The sequence below is a fragment of the Gorilla gorilla genome, chromosome 4, assembly GCF_029281585.2.
Source record: "Gorilla gorilla gorilla isolate KB3781 chromosome 4, NHGRI_mGorGor1-v2.1_pri, whole genome shotgun sequence".
NCBI classification, from domain to species: domain Eukaryota; kingdom Metazoa; phylum Chordata; class Mammalia; order Primates; family Hominidae; genus Gorilla; species Gorilla gorilla.
This window is the reverse complement of record NC_073228.2, coordinates 141846102-141866248: the sequence shown is the minus strand read 5'-3', so window position 1 is coordinate 141866248 and position 20147 is coordinate 141846102. Positions and strand designations below refer to the sequence as shown.

The 20147-nt window shown below is 39.4% G+C and overlaps 1 protein-coding gene across 20 annotated transcripts in view; it reads left to right on the top strand.

The window, feature by feature from the left end:
* The window catches only part of FAM13B (family with sequence similarity 13 member B), a 115326-nt gene that overhangs the window by 81418 nt on the left and 13761 nt on the right, over positions 1-20147 (top strand). For 10 of the 20 annotated variants that reach the window (XM_055389087.2, XM_055389090.2, XM_063706793.1 and 7 more), the window contains 7 exons: positions 9453-9517; positions 11702-11750; positions 12152-12299; positions 15351-15416; positions 17496-17706; positions 18401-18530; positions 19157-19238. In XM_055389087.2, coding sequence (XP_055245062.1) covers positions 9453-9517; positions 11702-11750; positions 12152-12299; positions 15351-15416; positions 17496-17706; positions 18401-18530; positions 19157-19238 — 751 coding nt within the window. The remainder of the gene's footprint in view (positions 1-9452; positions 9518-11701; positions 11751-12151; positions 12300-15350; positions 15417-17495; positions 17707-18400; positions 18531-19156; positions 19239-20147) is intronic. The other 10 variants (XM_055389091.1, XM_055389098.2, XM_055389092.2 and 7 more) reach the window with 1 other exon arrangement.

Below are 20147 nucleotides of genomic sequence, written 5' to 3'. Positions count from 1 at the left end.
CCTGTTCTTGGTCTATTCAGAGATTCAACTTCTTCCTGGTTTAGTCTTAGGACAGTGTATGTGTTGAGGAATTTATCCATTTCTTCTAGATTTTCTAGTTTATTTGCATAGAGGTGTTTGTAGTATTCTCTGATGGTAGTTTGTATTTCTGTGGGATCGGTGGTGATATCCCCTTTATCATTTTTTATTGTATCTATTTGATTCTTGTCTTTTTTTCTTTATTAGTCTTGCTAGCGGTCTATCAATTTTGTTGATCCTTTCAAAAAATCAGCTCCTGGATTCGTTAATTTTTTGAAGGGTTTTTTGTGTCTCTATTTCCTTCAGTTCTACTCTGATTTTAGTTATTTCTTGCCTTCTGCTAGCTTTTGAATGTGGTTGCTCTTGCTTTTCTAGTTCTTTTAATTGTGATGTTAGGGTGTCAATTTTGGATCTTTCCTGCTTTCTCTTGTGGACATTTAGTGATATGAATTTCCCTCTACATACTGCTTTGAATGTGTCCCAGAGATTCTGGTATGTTGTGTCTTTGTTCTCGTTGGTTTCAAAGAACATCTTTATTTCTGCCTTCATTTCGTTATGTACCCAGTAGTCATTCAGGAGAAGGTTGTTCAGTTTCCTTGTAGTTGAGCGGTTTTGAGTGAGTTTCTTAATCCTGAGTTCTAGTTTGATTGCACTGTGGTCTGAGAGATAGTTTGTTATAATTTCTGTTCTTTTACATTTGCTGAGGAGAGCTTTACTTCCAAGTATGTGGTCAGTTTTGGAATAGGTGTGGTGTGGTGCTGAAAAAAATGTATATTCTGTTGATTTGGGGTGGAGAGTTCTGTAGATGTCTGTTAGGTCTGCTTGGTGCAGAGCTGAGTTCAATTCCTGGGTATCCTTGTTGACTTTCTGTCTCGTTGATCTGTCTAATGTTCACAGTGGGGTGTTAAAGTCTCCCATTATTAATGTGTGGGAGTCTAAGTCTCTTTGTAGGTCACTCAGGACTTGCTTTATGAATCTGGGTGCTCCTGTATTGGGTGCATATGTATTTAGGATAGTTAGCTCTTCTTGTTGAATTGATCCCTTTACCATTAAGTAATGGCCTTCTTTGTCTCTTTTGATCTTTGTTGGTTTAAAGTCTGTTTTATTGGAGACTAGGATTGCAACCCCTGCCTTTTTTTGTTTTCCATTTGCTTGGTAGATCTTCCTCCATCCTTTTATTTTGAGCCTATGTGTGTCTTTGCCCGTGAGATGGGTTTCCTGAATACAGCACACTGATGGGTCTTGACTCTTTATCCAATTTGCCAGTCTGTGTCTTTTAATTGGAGCATTTAGTCCATTTACATTTAAAGTTAATATTGTTATGTGTGAATTTGATCCTGTCATTATGATGTTAGCTGGTTATTTTGCTCGTTAATTGACACAGTTTCTTCCTAGTCTCGATGGTCTTTACATTTTGGCATGATTTTGCAGTGGCTGGTACCTGTTGTTCCTTTCCATGTTTAGTGCTTCCTTCAGGAGCTCTTTTAGGGCAGGCCTGGTGGTGACAGAATCTCTCAGCATTTGCTTGTCTGTAAAGTATTTTATTTCTCCTTCACTTATGAAGCTTAGTTTGGCTGGATATGAAATTCTGGGTTGAAAATTCTTTTCTTTCAGAATGTTGAATATTGGCCCCCACTCTCTTCTGGCTTGTAGAGTTTCTGCTGAGAGATCCGCTGTTAGTCTGATGGGCTTCCCTTTGAGGGTAACCTGACCTTTCTCTCTGGCTGCCCTTAACATTTTTTCCTTCATTTCAACTTTGGTGAATCTGACAATTATGTGTCTTGGTGTTGCTCTTCTCGAGGAGTATCTTTGTGGCGTTCTCTGTATTTCCTGAATCTGAATGTTGGCCTGCCTCGCTAGATTGGGGAAGTTCTCCTGGATAATATCCTGCAGAATGTTTTCCAACTGGGTTCCATTCTCCCCGTCACTTTCAGGTACACCAATCAGACGTAGATTTGGTCTTTTCACATAGTCCCATATTTCTTGGAGGCTTTGTTCATTTCTTTTTATTCTTTTTTCTCTAAACTTCCCTTCTCGCTTCATTTCATTCATTTGATCTTCCATCACTGATACCCTTTCTTCCAGTTGATCGCATCGGCTCCTGAGGCTTCTGCATTCTTCATGTAGTTCTTGAGCCTTGGTTTTCAGCTGCATCAGCTCCTTTAAGCACTTCTCTGTATTGGTTATTCTAGTTATACATTCTTCCAAATTTTTTTCGAAGTTTTCAACTTCTTTGCCTTTGGTTTGAATGTCCTCCCGTAGCTCGGAGTAGTTTGATCGTCTGAAGCCTTCTTCTCTCAGCTCGTCAAAGTCATTCTCCGTCCAGTTTTGTTCCGTTGCTGGTGAGGAACTGCGTTCCTTTGGAGGAGGAGAGGTGCTCTGCTTTTTAGAGTTTCCAGTTTTTCTGCTCTGTTTTTTCCCCATCTTTGTGGTTTTATCTACTTTTGGCCTTTGATGATGGTGATGTACAGATGGGTCTTTGGTGTGGATGTCCTTTCTGTTTGTTAGTTTTCCTTCTAACAGACAGGACCCTCAGCTGCAGGTCTGTTGGAGCACCCGGCCGTGTGAGGTGTCAGTCTGCCTCTGCTGGGGGTGCCTCCCAGTTAGGCTGCTCGGGGGTCAGGGGTCAGGGACCCACTTGAGGAGGCAGTCTGCCAGTTCTCAGATCTCCAGCTGCGTGCTGGGAGAACCACTGCTCTCTTCAAAGCTGTCAGACAGGGACATTTAAGTCTGCAGAGGTTACTGCTGTCTTTTTGTTTGTCTGTGCCCTGCCCCTAGAGGTGGAGCCTACAGAGGCAGGCAGGCCTCCTTGAGCTGTGGTGGGCTCCACCCAGTTCGAGCTTCCCGGCTGCTTTGTTTACCTAAGCAAGCCTGGGCAATGGTGGGCACCCCTCCCCCATCCTCGCTGCCGCCTTGCAGTTTGATCTCAGACTGCTGTGGTAGCAATCAGCGAGACTCCGTGGGTGTAGGACCCTCCGAGCCACGTGCGGGATATAATGTCCTGGTGTGCCGTTTTTTAAGCCCGTCGGAAAAGCGTAGTATTCGGGTGGGAGTGACCCAATTTTCTAGGTGCCGTCTGTCACCACTTTCTTTGACTAGGAAAGGGAACTCCTTGACCCCTTGTGCTTCCCGAGTGAGGCAGTGCCTCGCCCTGCTTCGGCTCGCGCACGATGCATGCACCCACTGACCTGCGCCCACTGTCTGGCACTCCCTAGTGAGATGAACCCGGTACCTCAGATGGAAATGCAGAAATCACCCGTCTTCTGCATCACTCACGCTGGGAGCTGTAGACCAGAGCTGTTCCTATTCGGCCATCTTGGCTCCTCCCCCCACAAATTGCTTTTTAACGTTTCAAAGCTGATCACATAAACAGCTTTATGTGATCTACATAAACTGTAGTATTAGGTGCTATATAAACCGCAGTCCCATAATGTATTGGTTAGCCAGGCTGAAATTAATCTTAAGGAATTTTTTTTTTCTTTTTTTTTTTGAGACAGAGTCTCAGTCTTGCCCAGGCTAGAGTGCAGTGGGACGATCTCGGTTTGCTGCAGCCTCCACCTCCCAGGTTCAAGTGAGTCTCATGCCTCAGCCTCCCAAGTAGCCGGGATTAAAAGTGTGTGCCACCACACCTAGCTAATTTTTGTCCTTTTTTTTTTTAGTGGAAACTTAAATTGTGACTTTCTTTTACATTGACTTTTTTTTTTTTTTTTTTTTTTTGAGACAGAGTCTTGCTCTGTCGCCCAGATTGGAGTGCAATGGCGTGATCTCAGCTCACTGCAACCTCTGCCTCCCGGGTTCAAGCAATTCTCCTGCCTCAGCCTCCCGAGTAGCTGGGATTATAGGCACACGCCACTACGCCTGGCTAATTTTTGTATTTTTAGTAGAGACGGGGTTTCACCATGTTGATCAGGTTGGTCTCGAACTCCTGACTTCATGATCCGCCCTCCTCAGCCTCCAAAAGTGCTGGGATTACAGGTGTGAGCCACTGCGCCTGGCCTACATTGACATTTTTATAGAAATGTTAAGTCTTTTAATTCTATTTTTTGAGACAGGGTCTTGCTTTAGTCACCCAGGCTGCAGTGCAGTGGCATGATCACAGCTCACTGCAATCTCAGCCTCCCAGGCTCAAGCAATCCTCCCACCTCACCTTACCAAGCAGCTCTGACTACAGGTGCATGCCATCACACCTGGCTAATTTTTAATTTTTTGCAGAGAAGGAGTCTCACTTTGTTGCCTGGGCTGGTCTTGAACTCCTGGCTTCAAGCAATTCTCCCACCTCAGCCTCTGAAAATACTGGAATTACAGATGTGAGCCACCATGATGGGTCTCGTCTTTTCTGTTTCCAGTTGTCCACATCCACATTTTTCTGTTGGGTTGTTGGTGTTTTTCCTTTTTGGTTTGTACATTTTTTTTTTTTGAGACAGAGTCTCGGTTTGTCTCCCAGGTTGAAGTGCAGTGGTGCGATCTCAGCCCATTGCAACCTCCGCCTCCTGGGTTCAAGCAGTTCTCTGCCTCAGCCTCCCGAGTAGCTAGGATTGCAGGCACCTGCCACCATGCCCAGCTAACTTTTGTATTTTTACTAGAGACCGGGTTTCACCATCTTGGCCAGGCTGGTCTTGAGCTCCTGACCTTGTGATCCACCCACCTCGGCCTCTCAAAGGGCTGGGATTACAGGCATGAGCCACTGTGCCTGGCCATATATTTTATTTATTAAGGAACTACCTACTTTCTTAACAATCAGTCGCAAATATTTGTTTCCAGTTTTTTGTCTTTTGACTACTTAAAGTCATTTTTGATGGTGTTAAACTTTATCGTCTTTTTTCCCCCCTTTTTTTAGATTTTAGGTTTTAATGTCATAGTTGGGAAGGCCTTCCCTATTCTGAGATTATAAGCTAACATTCTTCTTTTAAAAAAATACTTCTATGGTTTCATTTTCTACATTTGAATATTTGACCCATTTGGAATTTATCATGGTGTAAGATGTGAAGAGCAGATTCAGCTGTTTGTCCTACATATCCCAACACCTTAATTTTTTGTATATCTTTTCCCCACCAATATGAAATGCCACCTTTATTATAAACTAAATGCCTGGATACATTTGTAATAAAAGTGGTGTTTCAAATCAGTTGAGTGTGTTTCTCATTCATTCACCAGCAATGAGTGACAGTGCCACATTCTTGCCAGTATTTGGTAGTGTTAGTGTTTTGGATTTTGGCCATTCTGATAGATGTGTAATGGTATCTTGTTTGAATTTTGAGTTTCCTAATGACATACGATGATAAGTTTTTCATATGCTATGTGTATATCTTCTTTAATGAGGTGTTTATTCAGGTCTTTTGCCTGTTTTTAAATTGGATTGTTTTCTTATTGTTGAGTTTTAAGAGTTTCTCTCTCTCTTTCTCTCTCTCTCTCTCTCTCTCTCTCTCTCTCTCTATATATATATATATATATATATAATCTATTTCTTTTTTTTTTTTTTTTTTGAGACGGAGTCTCTGTCACCCAGGCTGGAGTGCAGTGGTGCAATCTCGGCTCACTGCAACCTCCGCCTCCTGGGTTCAAGTGATTCTCCTGCCTCAGCCTCCCATGTAGCTGGGATTACAGGCATGCACCACCATGCCCAGCTAATTTTTGTATTTTTAGTAGAGACGAGGTTTCGCCATATTGGCCAGGCTGGTCTTGAACGCCTGACCTCAGGTGATCCGCCCACCTCAGCCTCCCAAAGTGCTGGGATTACAGGCGTGAGCCACCACACCCTGCCTATATTTTGGATAAGCTTATCCAGTAGGTTTTTGCAAAATAGAATTTTTTTTTTAATGTGCTACTAGATTCTGTAGTAAATATTTAGGAGTTTTATTTGATACAAAGAGATTATTCACTATAGATTTTGAATAGGTATAAGTTGTACAGTAATCAATATTTTGGGAGTTGAAAGTGTATGAAGGTGAAAAAAAAAAGTGTATGAAGTTGAATAGCCTGATTAGAACTCACATCAAAATACCTGGATTTATCATCAGTAAAATCCATTCATTTCAGGGTACCTTCATTGATGGTGCCCCTTCAAAACTTAGAATTATTCATACCTTGCAAACACTGAGAAACTGTTTTATCTCCTTTCAGAAGTGGAGACCAGAAGTATTTATAAACTCTAGTAGATAGTCAAGAGGAAGAGAAGGCTATAAATTTGATGTGTACTAGTCTTAAGACCTCATCAGTTTTGATCATATTAATTCAGTAGAAGAGAGAGAGTAGGCTAGATAGAAGTATATCAATATGCAATTTATTGAGTGTTTGTTCAGCAAATGAAAGGTACAGAATGGAGTGGAGATATGTAGCCTATTTAATAGAAGTAACTAGCATGCTTGAGCCAAAGGTAAATGAGAGAAATGGGAAGATGCAGAACTAAGCAATGTGGGTGCACCAATTATGGACCCCTAAGGAAGGGATGGAGACCAGAGGAATTACTGGAAATGCCTGTCAGGTTTTAATGAACTCTTGGCAGTAATCTCCGATAGCTCCTAAGATATTGCTAATATGACTGTGCTGTATCTGCTGCTCCTCCTTCTGCTGCCACCGCCACCGCCACCGCCAAAGCTCTCTAACTTACCTGAATTGAGACCAGAGCACCTTAGCTTTCCTTTGCAGACCTTAATGTTTGTGGAAGGGCACATGGGAGGAAGTGGGGAGAAGGTATGGGTTATTTTGCCTGCTGATATTTTATTTTATTTATATATTTTATATTTTTTTGAAACAGAGGCTCGCTCTGTCACCCAGGCTGGAGTGCAGTGGCACAGTCTCCACTCACTGCAATCTCCTCCTCCCCACTGGATTCAAGTGATTCTTGTGCCTCAGCCTCCTGAGTAGCTGGGATTACAGGCGCACACTACTGCACCTGGCTGATTTTTGTATTTTTAGTAGATGGGATTTCACCATGTTGGCCAGGCTGGTCTTGAACTCCTGACCTCAAGTGATCCACCCGCCTTGGCCTCCCAAAGTGTTGGGATTACAAGTGTGAGCCTCTGTGCCTGGCCAATATAGATGGTTTTTCTTATAAGCTATTCTTTTGATTCTCTATGGTAACTCTAAGGTAGTCAAGTAAATTATTGTTATTCTCATATTTGTGATGAGAAAGGCAGAGCTAGGGCTTGAATTTGGTTCTTTTGAGTGAGATACCAAGGTTCTGTTTGTTTGTGACGGAGTCTTGTACTGTCACCCAGACTGGAGTGCAGTGGCGCAATCTTGGCTCACTGCAGCCTCTGCTTCCTGGGTTCAAGCAATTCTCCTGTCTCAGTCTCCCGAGTAGCTGGGACTACAGGTGTGTGCTACCACGCCCGGCTAATTTTTGTATTTTTAGTGGAGATGGGGTTTTGCCATGTTGGCCAGGCTCATCTCAAACTCCTGATCTCAAGTGATTTGCTCGCCTCAGCCTGCCAAAGTGCTGGGATTACAGGTGTGAGCCACTGTGCCTGGCCCCAAGGTTCATTTTAAATATTGGGTCTGGTTGTGCGCAGTGGCTCATGCCTGTAATCCCAGGACTTTGGGAGGCTGAAGACAGATGGATCACTTGAGGTCAGGAGTTCAAGACCAGCCTGGCCAATATGCCGAAACCCATCTCTACTAAAATTACAAAAAAATTACCCTATTCAACATGCTGAAACCCCATCTCTGCTAAAAATACAAAACAATTAGCCAGGTGTACTGGCACCACACCTGTAGTCCCAGCTACTCGGGAGGCTGAGGCAGGAGAATCGCTTAAACCCAGGAGATGGAGTTTGCAATGAACCTGCATGAGCCTCACTCTGGCCTGGATGACAGAGTGAGACTGTCTCAAAAATTTTTTTTAAGTAAATAAATAAAAATTAAATATTTGGTCTGGGTAATGGTTATTTCATGTGCCCAGAAACCTTCAGAATGTAAAGCTATCTTCTTGAGCAGAGATCCCCAACATTTTTGGAACCAGGGACTGGTTTTGTGGACAACAGTTTTTCCATGGATGGTGGATAGGGGGTTGGGGTTTTGGGATGAAACTGTTCTACCTCACATCATCAAAGCATTAGTTAGATTCTCATAAGGAACACAACCTAGATCCCTTGTTTGCACAGCTCACAATAGGGTCCATGCCTCTGAGAATCTAATGCCAGCACTGATATGACTGGAGGAGGAGCTCATGCCATAGTGCTCACTCCCCACTCCCCCAGCTGCTCACCTCCTGCTGTGTGGCCTGGTTCCTAACAGGCCAGTGATCGGTACTGGTCCAGGGGTTGGGGACACCTGTTATTGATCATAAAAGTTACCGAAGTCTGATTTATGTATCAGTGGTTCTCACACTTTGGGTCTCAGGGACTCATTCATACTCTTAAAAATATTGAAGATCCCAAAGAGCTTTTGTTTACATAGGTATATCTATCAGGATTTACCATATTAGGAATTAAAACTGATAAATTTAAAAAACATTAATTTAACAAACTCATTTATGGTAACATAAGTAAGGTTGCTCTTTTCCACAATAGACAACTGTTTTCATAAAATTTTTTAAGTTTGAGGAGTGGCATTGTTTTACATAGCTAGAAATATTGTTGATACCTGTTTGACTTACAGAAGACAGCTGGATTCTTGTATATGCTTCTGCATTTAAGTCTGTTGCTGTTACATTGTTTTGTTGAAGCATATGAGACAGCCTCACAGATGTGTAGTTTGAAAAGGGACTAGTATTTTAACAGCTTTTTTTGCAGATTCTTGTGAACCTTCTTTCATGCTAAACAAAGCTGGACAAGTGGTACTTTCTAAAGAAGAATCAGAGAGTCTAGGAAGTATGGAACCTTTTGTTGATTTGAAAGGTGATCATCAAAAACACCAAAACGTTCATGTATTTTGTAGTAATTCTCTGGGTGTTTGTATTAGACTTGGTAGGTTTTTAGTTTGGGGGGAATAGGGATGAGATGGTGTCACTAAGCTCGTTGGAAAATGGGAGAGTTTTCTCATGTGGGGACTTTCTTTGTGGAAAATAGTTATTACTTCAAATATACAAAGGAACCTAGTGAACTCCTCTATGACTCCTATCTTACCTACAAGAAGTCACCAAACTTGTATTTTTGTAGCTGAGGAGAAATAAAGCAAGCAGCAGTTGGCAAGCAGGATCAGAAGACCATCATTTTGGAGGAGAGAATTCTAAGGAAGAAGGATGGTAGTGGTGATACATATTACCTAATAGAGAGAAATGCAGAGTACCTGCTATACTTCATATGACCCACGTTTTGAGGGAAGATAAATTACTCTTTGTAAAAAGAGATGCTAAGTACTACAGACTATTATAAATGATAGCTAATTAGGGGTGTTTGACTAATCTGTATTCTAATATCCTAATTTAGATTGGCAACTTCTCATATCTGAGTATTGGGAGCTCCATTAATACATGGTGGTGTTCTTTTTATCAGTCTGTAGGTATATTGTTAGAGCCATGCAGTGACCATTGTGATAGTGAAGATGGCTGTCTTGAGAGGTAAGCATTTTTTCTTGTTGCTAATTAATCATTTTGAGAATTGGAGCTCTTCACAGATTTTTGAGGTGATTTTTTTAGACGAATATCCATTATAAATATATAGTTTAGATAATCTTAAACAGCCTTCTTGTTATAATGGTAGGTATAAAGGATATTAAATACCCATAAATATTTGGATTTGTACAGGTTCAGACAGTAGTTATAACTTGGAAAACATTCAGAGGGAAAAACAGCCTTTTTGGAGACATTTAAATCTTTCAGTTGATTGTGGAACAATTGGGAATTTACTGATATTCTGAGTATACCTGTCAGTGAGTTAATTCATGATCTTGTAACTGTGTATAACTAACTGAGAGATACTGTATTTGATTCAACAAATATGTATAGGATGTTTTTCTTCCTCTTTGAATTTATCCTTGGTGTGTCTCAGTACACTCTTAGGCAGCTGGTGCTTTTTTAACCTCTTTGGCTGGCTGTAATGGTAGAGAAATACTGGAGGCAACGAGTATTTCGACTAATGTAGAGTCTCAATAGATAGCCTCTTTGAATAGAAGCTTTCTAGAATGTTTTAAGTCACAGAGTAAGATTTGGGTTCTTGTTACTCTTTGCATCAGTCTTCAAGATGCTGCCAAAAAAGTATAACTTTCTTAGGAAGGTGATTTGAGATTCTGAAAACACTTCAGTAATGAAGTTGCAGGCTAGATTGTAAATATTGAGAGATCCCAGACAGTATACTAATTTGCTGACAGCCTGTTGGCCAGGACATATTTGTATTCTATTGTTTCTTTTAATTATAAGTAGGAAGCCTGTTCTTTAAGGGTAAGCAAATTCTTTGGAGCCACGTCTCTGGAGCCTCCCCATACTCTGAAGGTCCACAGATTTCCTTATAGCAGTTCCTTGTCCTTCCTTTCAGGAGGCAGGAATCATCCTCTTCCAGCCCAGGGAGTATTGGAGCTATGGGCTGAAGATATAAAATTAACAACATTAACAGGCATCCCCAGAATAGTGACATCTGGATTTGGTAGAACAATAAGGACCCATTTAGTGAGGACTCTTCTGTTGTTGTTGTTGTTGTTGTTGTTGTTGTTGTTGTTGTTGTTTTTGGAAAAAGCTCTCTCCTCTTCAACTTCAACTGTGTGTAAGTTAGCAAACTGGTTTTTAGATCCAGAGTACCTTGGTTAGGTGGATTACATTTTGTATGTTTAACATTCATGCTTCTCAAATGTAGGTGATTAGGTCTTTTAGGCTGCTAAGGTAGTAATTACTCATCCTACCATTTGCTCCTACTCTAAGCAAAGGAATGCCTTTAAGCTTATCAGAGCATTTAGTTCATTTCTTATTCTCAGCAAGAATAAGGTAATTATCTGTATGAGAAGATGACTTGCCATATTTAGATCAAGGCATGTCTCCTGAGTGCATACTCTGTTATGGCCGGTTAGAAGTGACATCTCGATGTGTCATTGTAAATTGCCACTTTTACTTTCCCCCAGTAGGCATATTGATAATCTACTGTATAATAGCAGGTGCTCTCTTGACTGGTAAAATAGGTACAGATCACTTATGACAGCTTGCTATAACACTTGTTCTAAATAAGGGTTAGTTTTTCTGGGGAAATAAAAGGTGGACTGAAATTTTTTAAAATTTCCTTTTAGTATGTTACTGTTATATTTTGAGGAGGGAAAGGTTTGGAAGTAGTAACCTTCTCTGATTGGAAGTAGTATCCTTGTGATAGAATACAGTCAAGTTTAAAGTAAAAGACATAGTGATACCTTTTTAAAAAGTTTTTTTGAAAGTCTCAAGAATGGAGAGAATAGAGCTGTTTATTTGGTTAAAACATTTATTTTATAAAATCTTTATTATACATTCATTCTTTTGGGTTTCTACTTACTGTGGATTTTAGTTTTCATTTTATAAAGGTTTTTCTTTTTTGCTGTGGTTTGTGGGGTGGAGTAGGGATTGTTACTTGATTTTTCTAAACCCGAAGTGATTCTGTGGATCTTTTCAGTATTGTGTGATTTTTCAGATATAGGGCTCCAAAGAATGGGCATGTGTCCAGTTGGCATTTTCTCCTCACACATTGTAAATGCTAACTGTGTTATGGAGTAGAGGAATCTAGGTAAGAAATATATAATGATAGTAGCCTTTTTATTCTTAATATACTAACAACTTTACTTGTATTTTTAGGGAAGAATATTTGTTATTTGACAGTGATAAATTGTCGCACTTGATTCTGGTAAGAACTATTTTTTGTCTTAGTCTTTAAAAACTTGCCTAGGTTTAAACTGTTATGTCTGGTCTTTAACGTGGGTTAGCTAGGTTTAAAGATTTAAATATAAATACTCTTACCAAATATTTTACAGTTAAACAGCAACTTAATTTGCCACTTTTGGTTACAAGAGACTTGGTTATGAAAACACTTTCCTGAATTTGGGATCCAAACTTGTCTTCCAATAAGACATATTCTAAAACTGCATGTTTATATTTGAAAATAGTTTGCACAGTGGGAGTGGGACAGTTGGCTGTATAGGCACAGTAAACTAATGAAGACTACACTTGGATATGTGCTGGATGTGTTTAAGCTGGGTGTGAAAAGCTTCCTTAGTTGTGAAATGTATTCTTTATTTTAAAATACAGGATTCTAGTAGCAAGATATGTGATTTGAATGCCAACACTGAATCAGAAGTACCAGGAGGTCAGAGTGTTGGTGTTCAAGGGGAAGCAGCATGTGTCAGTATTCCACATTTAGATCTGAAGAATGTTTCTGATGGTGATAAATGGGAAGGTAATTTTACCCACACGCATTATTTTCCTGATAATGTTACTTGTAACCGAAATTACCCTAAGCAATGATAAGACTACAGCCCTTTTCTGGATAACCTTATTCATCTTGATCTTCTCTTCTCCCTTTCATGTAAGATGAACAAGTGGGTGTTTTTAGTGAAACACACTGAGATTTTGGGGCAGCATCTCATATGAACTAGAAGTTCTTGTCTGATCCATCAACAGCTTTGAAAATGGATGTTAGAACTGATTTTTTTAAAAAGTCACCCAGCGTACGTTTTTGTTAATATTTAAATCAGGTGCTATCTCCTAGTCTTTGGGAGCCCAGTATGTTAAGGCTTAGGGATCTCACCAGTTTAAACAGAGCGCGTATAATTACCTTGTCCTTAGTATCATCAGTAGTACTTTTTTGAAAAATGACCTTCAAGGGTACTTCTAAACAAATATTGTACCATATTCCTTTATTTCTGTCTTAGGTTATGAAGGTATGGTGCAGGGGACTCTAAAAATTTGCACAAAGGAGAGAAGTTAAAATTTAACAAGCAAACAACATGGGTATATGCATTTCTCAAAACTCAGCAAATACATAGATTTTTGTGTTTCTTTGTGTATAAAGTTCTCTTTTTACTTCAAGAGGATAAAAAAACTAAACAAATGCTGAACTTCAGTGGATGATTTGCATGCTGGAGTGTTTATGGGGAAATTTACTGATACCTGCAGTTTACTCTGAAATCCATGAAAAAAATAAGATGGTTAATGGGATGGATAAATGTTATAAAGCAAGTATAGTAGAATGTTAATGGTAGATTGTGATTGGTATATGGATATTCAGTGTAAAGTTCTTTCAATTTTGCTATGTATTTGTAAACTTTCAAATAAAATGTTGAGTGGGGGTGGGAAACAAGCAATAAATTTGGATCTAGGAGTTTTTCTGGATCATACACTTTGGTAAAGAGACAATGAGATAACTCAAGAATCTTAAGCAGAGTTACATATTCATTCACTTGGATGAAGATCCCTGGGTTGTCTCACCTTTGGCAAGTATCTGTTGACATACGCTGGCAATAACAGGAATTCTAATGCCAGTGCCACGGACTGTAAGTGTACTCACCTGATCGCAAATGGAGTGTGTGTGGGTCTTGTTTTTTTTTTTAAGGTCTAGGCATTTTTTTTTTAAGAGCCCCAACCAAGTCATTGTCTGTGCCAATTTTTATTGCCATCTCCTCCCCACCCTCCTTTTTATATAGGTCTAGATGTTTGGCATGCCCAGTGGCATATTATCTGTTTTAACTTAGACTAAATTAGAAAGTTGTCTTTCATTTGCTCTGTTCTGGGTTATTCAGGACATCTGGAATTTATGAAGATGCTTCCCAGTGTTGGGGGACATGTTTGCATACTGGTGGCAGTTGAAGATTAAATGTTCTTTTTTGTTATTTATTGTGGCTGAAATAAAAGGAATGGTGGTCAACAGAGCATCCCTTGCAGCATTGCTAGGAAATGAGTCTTCAAAGGAAGCAGCTGGGATTCTGATAAAGCACTTTTGTTTCTTCCTATTAGAAGATGCAGATAAATAGTTCTTTATGATCTTTGGCCTGGGAGTTCTGATTAAATTTTAAACATAGAAGAACAATTGTTTTTCATTGTCTGAAGAGAATAGACCTTCTCTGTCTAGCGTCAGCGTTCTTGAGTCTCCCTGAAAGAGAACCTGATACTGGACTGTCTTTTTTTTCCATGTCAGAATCCAGCACCTATACCTTGGTATAGATAAAGGAGGTAACCTGTAGGCTGCTGATGCCTGATTTTCAGTGCCTGAGCTGCCCTGGTTCAACAGCCTAAACAAGTCTATGTAGGTCCCCTACTTGTTCTTCCAGAAATAGGGGTCCGCAACTTTCAGAAAGCCGACAGTTACAGACACCTGAGTGAACTTCCCAGCCACGAACTGTGCATGTGCTTTGTAGAGTGGCTGTTTGTAGACCATGTTGTTTCTTCTAACTTTGTCACTAATGCAAACATTGATTGGAGTTAGGATATTCCTCCAATTTTTTTTTTTTTTCTTTGAGATGGCGTTTTGCTCTTGTTGCCCAGGCTGGAGTGTAGTGGGGCGATCTCAGCTCACCGCAACCTCCGCCTCGCAGGTTCAAGCAATTCTCCTGCCTCAGCCTCCTGAGTAGTTGGGATTACAGACATGTGCCACTACACCTGGCTAATTTTGTATTTTAGTAGAGACGGAGTTTCTCTGTGTTGGTCAGGCTGGTCTCAAACTCCCGGCCTCGGGTGATCCGCCCGACTTGGCCTCCCAAAGTGCTGAGATTACAGGCGTGAGCCACCGTGCCCGGCCAGGAGTTAGGATATTCTAAATGAAAAAGTCTTATTTATTTAAGAGACCAACTTACTTTAGACCCTGGATACCTTGGAATCAGACATGCTTTGTTTGATGTGACTCTGTAGAGAAGTGGGATGACTCCAAATAGAGCCCTATGTCACTGTTCCTAAGTATATAGTTTCTGTTTTGTTTTTTCCTCAAAGGATAAGAAAAATAGCAGAATGCAGTAGTAGTTAGCAAGCAGGTAGCACATGACTGTCACCAGTATGAATTTGTAGCAGCTGTTTGCAAAGTTTTGACTTTTAATGGAAGTGGATACCATCTTCAGATTCTCTCCTGCTAACTCTGGAATGAAATGCAGTAGGATTTTTTCAAAGAGCAAACTAAGGGAGATATTTTCCTTTAAAATCATTTACACTGAAAAGCTTCAAACAGTACCTGCTTAAGAATTTCCATTTCTTCAGTTTTATGTTTGAGTTTTAATAAAATAGCACTACTTTGAGTTTTCCCCCCCTTTTTTACATTGCTTGCTGAAATGGAAATGTTATGTTTGTGTTTGTTAAAATCTAGTTAGTAGTGATTTCTTTTAATAACGTTTTTGAACAGAATGCCTAACTGGTTTTAGGGAAATGTTTTTGGTATCTTTGGCTTTGTGTTATGTGTATGGTTTGTTCTGACTGTGCTGTGTGTTCACTTTAGTATTTTTTGCCATTTTTTCCATTTTATTAGCGTCATGCCCTATCACTTTTCCCCTCATTGATTTCAAAACAATGCATCTGCAGAGAGATGGGGAGGGTAAGTATGGTTCACCATAGTTTAGTTTTTTTGCCTTTTTATGGTTCACTTTGTTTGTCTTTTTATTAAGCCCTTCTCCTGCTGTCCCCGTATCTTAGGAAAACTGTTCTGGGTTCAAAGTGAACCCAGAAAAAATTGCTATTACTTTTGTCTTTTCTTAAAATAGGATATTTCTCATAAAATGTTTACTACCAGTTACTTATTTGCTGGGGCACAGGTACAAGGGTTGCTTTGAAAATCACTTTATTGTTGGGTTTATTGTGGGATTGCACGCTTTTTAATTCTCAGATTGATCTGGGCTTCAAAAACAAACTAAATTATGTTCTTATTATTTTGAAAGGAAAGGTAATGCTTTAAATTGCTAATGCATAAAGTTAAACTAAATTACTAAAGCAGCGATCTTAGCTATTGTGTGAGGAAAAAGAAAACATCACTCTTGAATTTTGACACTGTCAAGCCCTCTTTGCATTCATTTTCGCTATTGCTAATAGCCAATAGCATCAAAATTTTTAAGTGTAGTTACTTAAAAAGCTGCCGGGCGTGGTGGCTCACGCTTGTAATCCTAGCACTTTGGGAGGCCGAGGCAGGCGTATCACTTGAGGTCAGGAGTTCGTAACCAGCCTGGCCAACATGGTGAAACCCCATCTCAACTAAAAATACAAATATTAGCCAAACATGGTAGCAGGCGCCTGTAACACCAGCTCCTTGGGAGGCTAAGGCAGGAGAATCGCTTGAACCCAGGAGGCAGAGGTTGCAGTGAGTCAAGATCGTGCCACTGCACTCCAGCCTGGGTGACAGAGCAAGACTCCATCTCTAAATAAATAAATAAATAAATAAATAAAAAGCTAATGTATAGATGGGAATTTTTTCTTTCCCTCCTGTGCTTAATGTTGTATTTGGGGTATGTTTGTGGATTGTGTGTATGATCTGTATGTGTTCTGTATGTAATCAAACATTATATTTGCAAAGACATCAAATGTATTAACATAGCTTTCATTTGAGGGCATACAGGATAACTGCAGTAAAGTAAATGTGCTTAAGAAGGCCTAGTGCTATTCTTAGTAACACTGTTGGGTATTATTAAAATATATATTATACATAGGAATCCTGTAGCAGAAGATAACCATCACAGTTTAATGTTAGAGGCCAGGTGCTGTCAGGTGAATTAGCTCCTCCTTTGGGAATATTAGATTTCTTCTAAAGTCAAGAGAACTCCATTTGGTGAGTGTTCCATGTAACATGGGGAACAGCTCCCACTTTTTCTTAATATAGCTATTTGACAGTGAGGGACAGGTCATACACCTGACATCATTTGGCTTTTAAATTAAATTTCTAAGAAAGAACTGTTCAGTTCTTGCTGTTTCTAGTTTTCCCCTACTTGAAAACTGACATTTGTAAATAAAACATCTTTTGAAAAGTTCAGAATTATATTAAATAACATCTTTAGAATTAAATTGAGTTTTAAAGAGCTTGACAATGTCCTTTCTTGCTTTGCCACTGGGTTCAGAAATTTAAATTTATATAGAAATAGAACTCTGGGCTGGGCACAGTGGCTCATGCCTGTAATCCCTGCACACTGGGAGGCTGAGATGGGAGGATCACTTGAGCCTAGCAGTTCAAGACCAGCCTGGCCAACATAGTGAGACCTCGTCTCTACCAACAACAAAAAAAAGAAAATTAGTCAGGCGTAGTGGCAAGCGCCTGTAGTCCCAGCTACTCGGGAGGCTAAGGTGGGAGGATTGCTTGAGCCTAGAAGGTCGAGGCTGCAGTGAGCCACCATCATGACACTGAATTCCAGAGCCTGGGCAGCAGAGCGAGACCTTATCTCAAAAAAAAAAAATTGAACTCTGGACTAAAAAGTGAAGCTTGAATAATTTTAAACTATAGTAGGCTTTATGAAGATTATATATATATATATATACACACATGTATGTGTGTGTGTGTGTGTGTACGTGTGTATGTATATATGAACCACTACATAATGATATGATTTAAGGAACACATAGCTGATATTTTGTGACTTTTTTCCCACGTGGAATCAAGAGACCCATGGTACTATTCTTTGTGTTTGTTTTATAGAGCCATTTCCTGCTTTTAAGTCTTGGCAGGAGGACTCTGAGTCTGGAGAAGCTCAGCTGTCTCCACAAGCTGGAAGAATGAATCATCACCCCTTGGAAGAGGACTGTCCTCCAGTATTATCACACCGCAGTTTAGATTTTGGGCAAAGCCAGCGTTTCCTACATGATCCAGAAAAGTTGGATTCCTCATCTAAAGCACTGTCTTTTACTAGGTATGTGATTTTTATGTACTTACAAGAGGCAATTCCTATTATGTACCCAAGTCTTTTGAGAGATTTAGTCTTCCAGCCTAGGCTTCAATAGTGAAACTCCATCTCAAAAAAAAAAAAAAAAAAAGAGAGAGATTGAGTCTTCTAGACATAGAATTCAGAGCTTTCTCACTGATTTTATAGAGCACATTTTTTTTGGTTTTTTTTGACCCTGCTGAGTTCAATGAGGTGTAGTGTTTGAAGTTTGCTGTCAAATAGACATTTTCTCGTGGTGTATTATTCATTTATTTGTGTATTCATTGCTGAAATACAGAGCTCTGTAAAGGAAGCAGCAAATGGTGCTGAGCAGTTCCTAATCTTTTTTTATCAAAGCTTTAAATGGATCTGAATGTCAAAAACTTTGTTATGCAGTTTGAACAGTTACAAGAGCTCTGAGCTGCTAGGTATCTTTGTTTCTTTGTTGCCTTTGTCCAAACCAGTTTTAAATGATTCCAAACTGTTTTCATCACCACTTGTATTAGCTAAATTTGTGGTCTGTAACATTACAGTGTTTCTTTATACTACCTGTCCTTTAGTGTTAGGGACTTATTTTTACGTTTAAGATTTACTTATTGCTAATAGTGTCGTGTCAGGGCAATAAGAGATACAGTGTTGGTACTTGAAAATTTAGCAGTGTTGGCCTTTTGTTTTAATTCAGAATTCGAAGATCATCCTTTAGTTCAAAAGATGAAAAGAGAGAGGACAGAACACCTTATCAGCTGGTCAAGAAACTTCAGAAGAAAATCAGACAATTTGAGGAACAGTTTGAAAGGGAAAGAAATAGCAAGGTAGGTTTGTAGCATTCCCCAGCGTGAGCTTAATCTAATATTAGAACTGAGAGGAGAGTTTTTCAAAAGCGTTAGTTTAGATCTGTGTGAGAAAGGTAACAAATCTGAGATACCCAGAGGAACAGTGATCATGTAGATCTGAGATTATATAACTCCTTGGTCTCCTGACTTCCAGGCCAGTATTCTTGCCATTTGCACCGTGGCATCTTTATATTTCCATTGGCAAAGCAGCTTTTAGAATTTTTAAAGCAAATACTTTACATTGACAAATCATGTTACTGCTATTTCTGCTCTATCAAAAACTACAAGTACCAAGTGAGGAGGAGAGGGAGTTTGTGAGGGATGGAGTGGAGGAGGGGAAAGAGAATTTTAATAGTTAGAACATGTGAAGTGGAAAGAGTCCTGTACTTGGAGTTAGAAGACCCATATTCAAATCTGGCTTCTGCCAGTTACGAGACCTTACCTTGGGAGAACTTGACTTAATATCCTGCCCTATCTAATTAAAATAAGATGAAATGAGAATTGAGCAGTCTTTGCTGTGGGAATTGTAAAATACTATTTGGACATAAATTAATGTAACTATTGCTTATCACAAGTGTCAGTGAATCTGCTCCATAATTTTTCAGCCCTCCTACAGTGATATTGCTGCCAATCCAAAGGTATTAAAATGGATGACAGAGCTTACAAAACTGCGGAAGCAAATTAAAGGTATATTATGTGCCATTTTGTAATATATTTGCATTTTTAAAAATTTTTTATATTAATGTCTGAGAATCACAAATACAACTTTTGATAATTTTAAATCTTGGGCACTGTTTGACAAAAATAAAAGTTACCTTTTTTTGTTTTATTAGGGTCAAAATTGCATACTGTAGTACTGTGTTATAGTACAGTACTGTAGTTCTGTATTATATTTTAAATGTCTTTTTTGTGTTTTTATTAGTAATATCTTTTTGAAAGATACCTGAGATTGTATATTAATAAGTGAACTGATGTTATAAAGTTTATCTGAAATATATTTCAGATATTAAGCAGCTTTGAGTTTTGTTGGATATTTCATTAAGATTTTTTGGTAGGTATTTTCATCTAAGACTAAGAATGTCTATAATCACAGTGACTCGTTTATACCACAAAGACTAAATTGTAACTCTTGAATGATAAACTAGGCATGGCATTTCTGGATGTCAAACCAGTATAGTAATTGTTGAAGTATATTTAGTTTGTGGATGTTTAGTGAGTATGTGTTTTAATAATTATTACTTTAAAAATTATGCAAAATAGGGGTTTATTATCTGGAGCATCACTTTGGTTTAAATTTACTCAATAAAGTTTTTATTTTTATTTTTATTTCTAATTTTTTCGAGACAGAGTCTCACTCTGTTGTCCAGGCTGGAGTTCAGTGACGCCATCTCAGCTCACTGCAACCTCTGCCTCCTGGGTTCAAGTGATTCTTGTGCCTTAGCCTCCCAAGTAGCTGGGATTACAGGTGCACGCCACCAAGCCCAGCTAATTTTTGTAATTTTAGTAGGGATGGGGTTTTGCCATGTTGCCCAGGCTGGTCTTGAACTCTTGGGCTCAAGCAATCCCCCTGCCTCAGCCTCCCAAAGTGCTGGGATT